At 40.2% G+C, this 11,753-nt stretch overlaps 1 protein-coding gene across 2 annotated transcripts in view; it reads left to right on the top strand.

The window, feature by feature from the left end:
• Positions 1–6,813: 6,813 nt before the first annotated feature.
• The window catches only part of MNAT1 (MNAT1 component of CDK activating kinase), a 124,960-nt gene continuing 120,020 nt past the window's right edge, over positions 6,814–11,753 (top strand). For both annotated transcript variants that reach the window (XM_039319497.1, XM_039319496.1), the window contains exon 1: positions 6,814–6,980. In XM_039319497.1, the coding sequence (XP_039175431.1) occupies positions 6,892–6,980 (89 nt within the window). In that variant the 5' untranslated portion in view covers positions 6,814–6,891. The remainder of the gene's footprint in view (positions 6,981–11,753) is intronic.

Below are 11,753 nucleotides of genomic sequence, written 5' to 3'. Positions count from 1 at the left end.
ATAGAAACCGTCAATCAACTCCTCCCTCTCTCTCGGCTTTATGCTCAACTCGACTTCCTCCTCTAAATGTGAAATACCTCTACCTGGAGGCTTATGCTGCGTTTTGATTTGGCTCCGTGCTCTCGTTTCTCTCCGCTCCAGTTGCCAAACAAAATATTAATACTGATATCTTAAGCTCGCTGTGTGGGCAGTTTTGTTTTTACACTTTGTAGGAGAGACATTTAAACGCACGGGCGCACGATCCAATTTTTGGGAATTTTCAAATGAATTGACTGTACTCCGATTGGGCAGTTCTGAACGGAGAACCAGTACCGGGCAGCGATGGAGTAGAGATGCAACTTCAGGTTGCGCCAGAGACACAATGCGCGTCAGCTGATCAGCGGATTAAGGCTGCAATGCTGGTACTGAGTTTCAGTGAACCCACTGGGATTCGCAGAAGTTTGAAAATCTGAGCGAGTTTACTTTGGAGAGAAGCCAGTTCGATTTATTCACGCTATGATTGCAAGCATTTGCATACTTGTTTGAGTTCAGTGGAACTTCACATTGGACTGCAGCTTTAAGCAGGCACTCTTATCTTGGAATAAACTTTACTGAACTCAATGGGACTTTCTTTTGTAAGTGCCTAGACTTGCTCTGTTGCTTTTGTTGCTTAAACAAACAAACAAAAGAAGGATTCTTCTGCCCCAAAAACCAATAAGACATTTTTGGCAGATAACATCCAGATGTGTAAGCTCAGACTCAGTACTAGAAGACAAGGATCCTAACTGAAAGGAAGGAACTGAACACGTTGAGATTTATTTCTAATTACTTTGAATTTGTGCTTAGGATTCAAATTCAGTTTTAAAAAATGTATTCATTTCCATAACAGTTATATGAAATGTGATTGGTATATACCCATTTTACAGATGACAACTGATGAGGGAGAAAGATTTGTCAAGGGTAATTGCTTTTTCTGCACTTTTTTTTCTTCAGAGCTGGCTACTGATATTAACTTTTCCTTAGATGCAAATTCTTCAGTTATGTTTACTTCCAGGTCAGCATTTGATAGAATTATAACTTTAATTTCTCAGAAATATTGAGTTTATAGGACCAGAGCCACAGGAGTTCAGTCTTTTTCCATTCTTCTACCCCAGGGGTGTCAAACTCAATTTCATTGAGGGCCGCATCAGCATTGCAGTTGCCCTGGGGGTGTGTGGCCAGGGTGGGTGTGGCCTACTGGGTGGGAATGGATGGAGTGGGTGTGGCCTACTGGGTGGACATGGCCAGCTCTACATCATTCATGTCAAGGGGGCCTGTGGGGGCCTGGGCAGGAGTGGGACAGATTTGAGGGTCTCTGGCAGAAGGATGGGACCAGAGCAGAGCCCATCAAGCCGGATATGTGAAGTAGGCGAGGGCCATTTGCTGGCCACTTCCAGACGATGGTGCATTTCTTCATTCCTCACAAAGGGTGACACCTTCCCAGCATGCACCCAGGGGGTGGGGCTGACACGGCAGGGGCTGGTTCCTTGCTGTTTCCAGACTGCCTTGTGGAGCTAAGACTGAATGCATTTCAGCATAGATGGCTACCACAAAATTGTACATTGGCTCCCGGCCAACCTGGGCCAGGGCCAAGGCAGGGGGGGGGCTGTTCCCTCACTGTTTCCAGGGTGGCTTCGCAGGCCACGTGAAACCACTTCCCGGGCCGCATCTCCCCCCCCCCTTGTGTTTGACATGTCTGTTCTACACCATGTCTTTAAATGTTTTATGGGCAAATAAACTGAAAGCTCTTCAATTATAAATCATAATATTAGCCATAATGTACATGGCCTAGCACAAAGTTGGCATTAAACAAGTATAGGTGATAGCTACATATTAGTGAATGATAAATAATCAAGTATGAACAAAAGCATGTCCTGATATGTTGGAACAGTAACTTGGTACAGAACAAATATATTCCAAAAAGTGGTGGGATAGATCAACTTTCCACAGCTGGTTTTCTGGATAAACATTCCCATAATTCTGGGTGAGAATTAAAATCTAAAATACCTAGAGGGATCATGGGTATGAAAGGTGTAGGGTTGCTGGACTGTTTTAAATAAATATCTTATGTACAGTCATCTGAATAAACAATAATTAAAACCAAATGACAATAACAAATCAATAAGAGATTGAGCACCATGTAGTCAAAGTATAAACACTTTGTGACTGGATTCACAGAACACATAATGGGACTTCTGACTAGACAAGACAAGAAGGTAAGCATTTTCACAATGCTCTCTGTGTTTCCAGGAAATTATCAATTACACTTTACTATAAATGTCATCATTAATTTACAAAAACATTTCACCTTTCAGTAGAATCAACAACTAGTGGTAAAATCCCAATTGCTCTTCTAGGAAGGAGTAAGAAGCACTCCTTCTTAATGGGAAAGTAATATGGGAAAGATATAAACAAAGGTTGTCTTGATATCAGAAAGAAGACTTCAGAGCAACCTGGGCGATGCTGTCTGAGAAATATGAGGATGTAGCTCCAGCTTTCTAGAGGATTCTGGGTTGAGAAGGACAACCCAGTAGAGTAGAATTAGAATATAATGGAATGGGATGGTTTGATTGTTAATTTTACAATACTCTCTGAGCTATTTGATTCTCAGAATTTTTCTTAATTCTGAAATGAATAATGCTAAGGATGCTGGTATGAGAATCAATTCTCTTGAAATGAGTGAATTTTAGCTGAACTTTTTTGGAATAAACTTACTTTGGCTCTCCAGATCCAATCCTGCCTGCATTCTACCAAAAGCTTGTTTATCTTCAATGGAATTAAACCTCACTTTTATGTACCTTTGCTCAGTGGGAAGCCCCATTGATTCCAAGATTTTGCATACACAGATCTGTGTGTTTAAGCTTTCATCTTTACCCACTAACAAAGTTTCCAAGCTTTCTCTTTTCTGGACTATGAACATTTTTCAACTGCTGTAGCCATTTTTGACTATGGATGATGGCCTTCATGGTTCAATACATTAGGAGAGTACCAGCCTGGGGAAGCCTAAGCCAAAAAAGGAGATTGGATCTACATTACAAGAGTGTAATTGTAGGGCTGTTTACTTAGGTGTAAATCCAATTAAAACCATTGGATTTATTGCTGAGTAAGTGCAGGTGAGGTCTGACTCATCCAGAAGATGTTCTTGATAGATTTCTACAGGAACAACAGAAAATGAAAAAGTCTGATAAAGACTATTTTGTTCATGGTTTCTTTCCTATGAGGCTATTTCTGCAGTCTTTTTATGACAGCAGGCATTATCTTTGTTTTAGAACACTTAGGATGACCTGTTTTTAGTCCACCTCAGCATCACAGACTAGGACATGGGGATCAATAGATACAAATATTTCTCTTCCATTGTTGGAATAGGCAACAATATTCCACAAGCAACACTACTGTATGCTATATGAAGACACATCCCATTTAATTTAGTGGGACTTGCCTGGGGGGGGGGGGGGAAACATCACAACACACACATTGGAGAATGCAATGTTAAGGTATGTAATTATTTTAAAGCAACTTTTTTGATTCAAGGCATCAATGTACTGGTTGGTTTTGGGGATGGGGTGAGGAGAATCTTAATCTGCCATATCTGGTTTTTGAGCATCGCTGCCAAGCCACACAACTTTTGCAGCTCTTTGGAAGGGCACTAATCTGAGCTGGGATTTCAGAGTTTTATTGCCATTTCCTCAAGGTAGGTAGCATTATAGGTAGCATTATATTTATAAGACACCCAAAGTCTCTTAACAGTGAGATGGGTGGCAATACATTTAATAAATATATCATTCTTTTTCATAAGGCATTCAGGAAGTTTTAAGAAATCTGAATCAAGATGGGAAGCTTTGAAATTTATTTTTCTCTGTAAATGGAAACTCTTTCTTTCAAGGTGGATTGAATCTATTATGAGGGTTTAACAAGCTGCACTTGCACTTCTCAGCTGACTTCGGGGAAGTCCCCACAATCGGGCTTTGCTGTGGTGAGGAAATAGGGAAATAGGGATAGGAAGCACAATCCCATTACCGACCTGATCAGAACGGGATCACCTTCGAAGAAGCTGTTTTCAGACATCGGGCTCAACCTTAGCCTGTTTCAGACATCGGGCTCAACCTTAGCTTGCCTTCGCATTACAGGTTAATGATTTTTGTCAGCCTCGAATCACGTTACCATACACAGTCGGGATCACAGCTACATCAGGTGTAAAATGATGTGTGGCTGGTTTGAGGTTCAGTGCAAACATCCTACTTTTGAGATGTGCCTACAAACCAGTGCAGTAGAAGGGTATTATAAGGATCACCTGTGTGTTCCAGGCTCCTTTGCATCTATGCCCTCAACAACATGCACGCCCCGCATTCCTAATACCTCTGTAACTTGATCGGAGTGATCTTCTAACCTGCCTGGAGATGTCTCTCCCAGCATGGTTGATCCTCTTTGGTCCCGAAAAATAAAATTAAATCCGAGTTAGTGGTTTTGGGTAAACCCTTTTACATATTTTTATGTAAAAGTTTAGAGCAGAACGGTCGCTCAGAAGCAACTAGGACTGACTGAAACAAGTTTCCTTTTCCACACATCTGGCTGCCGGGACGCTGAAAGGGAACAGATATAGGGGTAGAATGGCTCAGTCACTGTCAGTCATTTGCAGGCAGCCGAATGCCCGGTTTACATCTGGGCAATTAGATTTGGGAACCCCAGGCAAATACAGTCAAGGCAGGTGGAACGACCGGCTTGGTGCTTAGGCATACCTCCCCCCCCCAAGGCTTTCAGCCTTAAGGAAATGAAAGCAGAGCCGTTTTTGGTCTGCTGGAGTTTCAGCGGCCGGAACTCAGTTACTGTATTTGCTCACCATCGGACGCGGGAGCCGAGTGGCAGGTGGTAAGGAGTCACTGTCTTCAGTCCATACAGAGCTGGGGTAACCTCTAAACGGCAACAAGGAAATACAGACAACTCTTAGCTCCTTTGTGTCTTTCAGCGGCTATCCGGAGTTTTGGAGCCATGTACAGCGCAATTTACGTGGCCAATTTGTACAGGCGCAAGTCCGGGCATGGGAGCAATTGTGCTAAGGGACGGAGCTGGAGGATGGGGGTCTAAATCTAGAAATCTACCGTACGTCCACCTCGGTCTCGGAACGCTTCTACTCCAATTGGCTGACGAAATCAATACGGTCCTCTTCGAGCCTGGCAGCCCTTGACCATAATAGTCGACGGTGACTTGGATGTCGGTGCGATGGAAGCTCCGGCTTTTCTGAAAACACACACACACACACACACACACACACACACACACGCACGCACCATTTAATACGAATCCAAGCTTATTCTATAGTCAGAGTCTAATGTGATGTCAGAAGCCATCCCATACATTCAAAAAGAAAACTCAAATTAGATAGACGAAGCATCTAAGTGGGTACATTTTTCAATTAGTTTAATTTCAATGGAAATAAGCAATGGGCTTTGCTTTTAAGAAGACTTCCGGAATCTTGGGATGAGTTAGACTTTGTCTCAGTGGCCCCAAGCACATCTATATACCAATCTTCCATTCGTCTGACCTCAAAGAGAGACTCACAACTGTATTAACTAACTCTCTGGGGTTCGGAGGTATAAGCCTGTGCAGTGAGAATCTTCACTCAGAAACTTCCAGGAATCCCTGGCCAGCTTCTTTCAATCAAGCTGCACTGTCGTTCTATAGGTCAGTTCCTTTCCTTTTCCAGCACCATCACTTGCACATCACCACTATCTGGATACTTCTCTTGCTTGAAAATAAATGCCAATGTCATTACCAACTTCATTCATTCCTCCAAGCCAAAAACACTGATAGACTTGTAGCCTGATCCCTATATATGTTTCCTCAGACGTAAATTTGAGCTAGGACAAATGGCCACATTCATTTCATCCCAAAGAAGCGCACATGAAGGAACCCTGGGTCTCCTTCTTTATGCATACTTATTGAAGAAATATTTATGTGCTTCTCTTCCAGTGAGATTTCGCAAAACAGTATTAAACGAAGCAATGTTTGCTTTAGAGTCGTGCTGACTAATGCAACTTTTCTTGAACATTTACTTCGATTGTGTCTGTAAAAACTGGTTTCCAATACGATCCTTGAGAGTCGCTCTAGACCCAAAATAGCCGTCAATGATTTGGGTAAATACTATTGAAATCAATGGGCTATGTTTATGAAGGACCTACAGTATCAAAACAAAATGGAACGAAGTGATAGGAACCCATCAACAGGCTTCAGGTTTATTTCAGAGACATTTGAGGGGGAATAAATGCTATTCAATGCAATGCAGAAGACTTACTTATGAATAATTTTATGCGTAGGGTCTTGTTGTAAGTGATCCACTGCTCACTCACTGAAGATACTGAGGTTTTCACTTTTGGAAGGTATATATCGAATTAGGAAGCATATTCCACTGTTACTATATGATTTTCCTAATGCTATTGCGGTTGCTGTCTCTAGTAGTTCCTGCAAGTCCCAAGGGAAAGGAATCGTGTGAAGTGATGTTAGCTCTAAAGCCGCAAGTGGCGCTTTTGTAAGCATTGAAGCTGCTTTTTTAATGAAATAAATCCATCGGATGAATGGAACTTACTTCCGAGTAAGCATGGATAACAGTGTTTCACATTACGGTTAAATACCTGCTGAGGAAATTTGCTTCAAATTTGCCCTCCCCGCTTCTCATCCGCTTTCTTTTTTCAAAGCACACGCAAAGTGATTAGCAAAAGGGCGCAAGATACTTAAAGGTTTTTTTTACTCCTGCTGCACAGCGGAACGATTCTTTCCTCGCTAGAGAGCCAGACGGTCGATTTTAGCGGTAGGACGCCGCCTTTCTGGAATGAGGGTAGCAGCGTCTTCGGCGGCAAATTTAGTCGAAAGCTTGCTGCCATGGATGACCAAGGTTGCCCCCGGTGCAAGACCACCAAATACAGGAACCCTTCTCTCAAGCTGATGGTCAACGTTTGCGGACACACGCTGTAAGTGTTTCTGGCTTGCAGAGGAGTGGTGGGAGAAAGGAAGGGGGCTTAGCTGTTAGGGCTTGGCGTCCCGAGTCTCAGCAGAACCCGAGGGTGGGAAAGCCTGTTTCAAAAGCTAACGTTGCTCTAGAAGTTACATTCCTACACCCTGAGCACCTTATTTATTATCTAGAGATAGGGAGATAGGCCGTAGTGATATAAATGCAGTTTGCAGGTGCTTAGAGGTGTCCCTGTTAACATGCTAAGAGATCAGGTCTTAAGCCCTAGATGAGTTTTAAACAATACAGAGGATTTCAGAGGATCTCTGTGCAGTAAAATATTCAAAGTTCTCCTGATGTTGAATGTATTTATTACTATAATAAATGGTGAGGTTTTTTGCATTTTGTTTCTTAACGTTTATTTCTTATAAGGAAATATACCTATTTCCTTATATAATCTACAAGTGTAGATGTATGCTGTATCCAAACAATTGAACATACTCATTTTTTTACTGTGCTTATCTTTAATCTACTTTGAAGAATCTTTACTATTTGTTTAGCATAACACCTACTTTCCAGAATGCTACTGTTTTCATGAGGGCATTTGAAGCCAAGGAAATGTGTGACTGAAGATGGTAGTAGATAATCACTTAACAGGTATCTTAACTATTTTTTGACCTACTGGATTTGAAAGGAGACATTGGCTATGGAGTCCTAGTGCTCTCTGAGGTTGGTTGCTTGCTACTTGCAGATATTTCATTATTTGATTAGTAACATCATCAGTGCTAGAGAGCATGGGGTTTGCTGCCTGTTTATATACAGGAGCTGCCCTGCCAGTGTTGGTGGAGGTGTGGTTTTTGCCTTAATTCCTTGATTAGGATATTGTACTTTGCTTGATTGCTTGTCTGGTATTAATCCTTGCTTATCTGGGTTTTGTTTGCTGGGGAAGATATGTTCTGATCTTCTTGTTTTCTTTTTAGTTTTTTGTATTGTTTCTTTTGAGTGGTCTGTAAATGTGGGTTTATATAAAGGATTGGATCTCTTTTTTCTACAGTTTGTATCCTATTTTTTAATTTTGTTATTGTTTTAAGCTTCATTGAAGAAGGAAAAGGTTAATAAATCCTAAATAAAAATAAAGCTACATTACTATTGTATAAAAACTGTATACTATAAAACTGACTTTATTTTAAAAAAGGACTAGATTGTGAGAATAAAAATATTAAGGCAAAACATTGGAGAATAATCCAAGGGAATCCCTGCTCCCAAACTAAATAGAAGTCCCCTCATTCAGGCATGTCAAACACGCGACGTCATGTGACGTCGCGCAATGTATCAGGCCGGTTTTGCCATTGCTGGCAATGGGGTGGGCGCAGTTTCCACATGATGCGTCCGGCCGGCCCGCGAGCCGGCAGTTTGACACCCCTGACCTTAGGAATGACTTTGGAAGACAGGAGGATGAATCACAGACTTGTCAATGGTCGGGTAAGAGCGAGCTGAGCATGCAGAAGGAATGGGAGCATGGCAAACCTCTCAAAAGGGACTCTCTCTAGTTTCTTGGACTACAAGGGCAAGGGGGGGCATACTTTCAGACTTGCGAGATCTATTAAGGTAAGCTTACAATAAAAATATAGTACTTCTGAATGTGTTTTTTGTCTGGACTACAAAAGTTAAAGAGAATGGAAGCCCACCTCACCTGGGAGGAAACATGTTTCACAGGGTGAAGGCAATGACAGAGAAGACTTCTGGACTCCACCAGTTAGAATTCTTTGGTTGATAGGGTCTGCAACATATCTTCACTGCCTAACTGGGTGGGAAGGACCAGTTGCTAAGGTACAATTTGAAATTATAATGGACCATCCTAATATTTATTTTATGTTTGCAATCTGAAGTTTCCACAGTCTGCAATGGGAAGGACTGATGTAGCTGTATGAAGACAGTTCTGTAGGTAACCTGGCCCCATGCTGTGTAGGATTTTAACGGTCCTAATACCTTGAATTGGACCTAGAAGCAAACTGGCACCCAATGCAGGTTGCGCAGCAGAGGTGTTACATGTGCCATTTCTTTGGTCCAAAGATTGTCCATGTGGCAGCATTTTGTACTAGCTGAAGCTTCCAAATATTTTTCAAGGATAGTCCTGCGTAAAGCACATTGCAATAGTCCAAACAGGAGATGGCCACAGAGCATGAGTGACCAAGCAGAGAGCCTCCTTATGAATTATATAATAATTTATACTGTTAGTTTTGCCTCTTATTTGGGGCAAATCCATATTGTTTAGGTTTAATTCACTGTTCAAAAACTACATCATAGTTATGAAACAGAAGAAAATTATAGTCTGATTTTTTGTCTTAATTCTTAATGTATATACTTACTGATGATCTTTGCAGAGCTCAGAACTTGGATGGTGCAATTATCCTGGGCTCTCCTGGATTGCTCAGTGGCTTTCAATACCTGGATCTTGGTATCTTCTGGACAGATTTTTTGGGCCGGGATTCGGAAACCCTGTTTTGTGGTAGTTCTCCTTTGTATGTGGCTTTCAGTCAGTGTTGGGGGAACGGGAAACAGGTAGAACCCCAGCCCCCTGCAGTGCATCTTAGAAATTCAGGACAACATATTTTTCATAGTTAGGTAAACTTAGTTTTGCATGTTTTGCCCTAGGGTGACTTTGGATACCCTCCTCTATGGCTCAATTATGGCAAAATACAGCGATTTGTGCTGACATAGATTATTAGCAATGCTCTACTATTTTGTGGACTTTTTATTTTGATAAGTCAGAGACTGTATGCTTCTATTAATATTGTCTTTTTGCACATAGAATAATAAAGTTATAAAAAGATCCCATTTCTGCTCAGCAAAGGAATTTGTATATTTATATTTATACTATAAATTTGGTAAATATATACTAAATTATAGTATCCCAACAAATGCCTGTCTACTCTTCACTTGAACTCATCCAGTGGTAAGTCTTGAATGTTGTGTTGTTACATTCTTGAGTCTCTGCTCCCAGCAAATAGCACAGTCCATGACATATGAGTTTCATCAGTAAATGTTTATTTCATTTCCAGATAGCAATGTCTTAGTAGCTATCATGTCTCTTCACTTTCTGATGGAGTTTAATTTCATCTTCTCTATTTTTTAAGGATCTATTATGTCGCCTGTTCTGCATCCTCTTTTTCACCCCTCAAATTCAGAACTGTTTTATCTGTCAGGGCCTGGAAACTGTTTCTGGGTTCCAGAAGTGCAGAGTATATTCTATATTTCTTTATTCTGGTTGTTACTCTAGGAGGGTTCCCTTTGTGATTGTCTTCCTCAGAAGCTAATATGAGGCTATTCACTGTTATGGTCCTTTGATTTTTTTTCTACAAGGACTGCACTACTGCAAATTTTTATATATTCAATTATATGCCACATTGTTTTCAAGCTGGAGCACAAACATAAGCATTATTGCTCATAATTGCAGATTTCTGCCCATTTATCTCTGTCTTTACTTATTGAGGAATTACTAGTAGAAAGCCTTTTTATTTATTCTTGAGCATGGGGAAGACACAGAAGAAGAATACAGCTGGACAAAGTTGACAAGATTTTCAAAAAGAGAAAGGTGAGAACCAGGGCTGTCACATTTGGCTATAGTAATCCAGATGATCACTAGATACGGTAATAATAAAGAAATTCTGCTTTCTCTTATGGAGCCCAATTTTGTGGAAAGCAAAGGCAGTATATGATTAATTTAATTGATGTAGTGTAACCAAGGATGGTTTGTCAAGGGAATGGCATTGTTTTAAGCTAGATTTAATTAAATTTCTTTCTCTTAAATTTCTTTTTCTCTTACTTCCCACCTTTAATTGTTTTGCTCAATATTATATACTGTTTTCCAGAGCTATGCATAACATTGTTTATCTTGAAAGAGAATCATGTGATGGTTTGTATGTGTGTGAGTATATTTTATCTGCATATCCATAGTGGATAACAGCTACAGTTCAAGTCATTTAAAGACAATCATGCTGGGGAAGGTGTTTTAACTTAGAATTAAATCAAATATAACTAATTAAACTTTCTGGTAAATATGGTAGCATGGATGAATGAAGCTTTTTGTAAGCTTCCATTTACAGATTGGATCATAAAGGAAAGATTACTCAAGTTAAAATATGTTTTAAAATACAACCAAAAACTCCTTTCTACTTTTTTATCTTTTTTATTGTATTAAAAAAACTGTTGCAATAATTTTCCAAATATAATTTTCCAAATAAGATACGAGCTATTAAAAAAATTCTATTCTGTATTTCTTTGCTACTAACTCGTGGCGAATCCATATTTTTGAAGCACATAACCTGAATAAAGGGAAGTAAATTAATGAATCAGTTAAAAGTTTTTATGAAGTTGAATGCATGTATGTAATTATTGAAGTAAGAAATTCTTTTCTCTATCTGCTAAGATATAAAGTGATTGCTTTTGCTTTTACTTATTTAGTGCTATAGATAATATTTCAAAAATGCAGCAAGACAGGTTCCTGCTCCAAGGAGTAGGACTAATAAAAGGAAAAAAACACAGAGGAATAAAGTGGTTGACAAGGATTGCTTATATTTAGGGTTTATTACAATTTAAAAGACAATAGCTCATTGGTGAGCTAATTGCTCCCAGAGCTGGGAGGTTACTCTGCAAGGAGGAATTATAGGTCATTGGTAGACATGCTGTTATACAGAAGGACTCAGGTTTGATTTTTCCTGCTTTCATTTAAAAGATCAGGGAGCAAATGATTAGGAAAATTTCAGCTTGATTCCTGGAGAACTGCTGCCAATAA

Source organism: Crotalus tigris, unplaced genomic scaffold (genome assembly GCF_016545835.1).
Source record: "Crotalus tigris isolate CLP2741 ecotype Arizona unplaced genomic scaffold, ASM1654583v1 scf7180000023598.3388751, whole genome shotgun sequence".
NCBI lineage: Eukaryota > Metazoa > Chordata > Lepidosauria > Squamata > Viperidae > Crotalus > Crotalus tigris.
The sequence above is the reverse complement of the archived record's forward strand: the minus strand, read 5'-3'. Positions and strand labels throughout refer to the sequence as shown.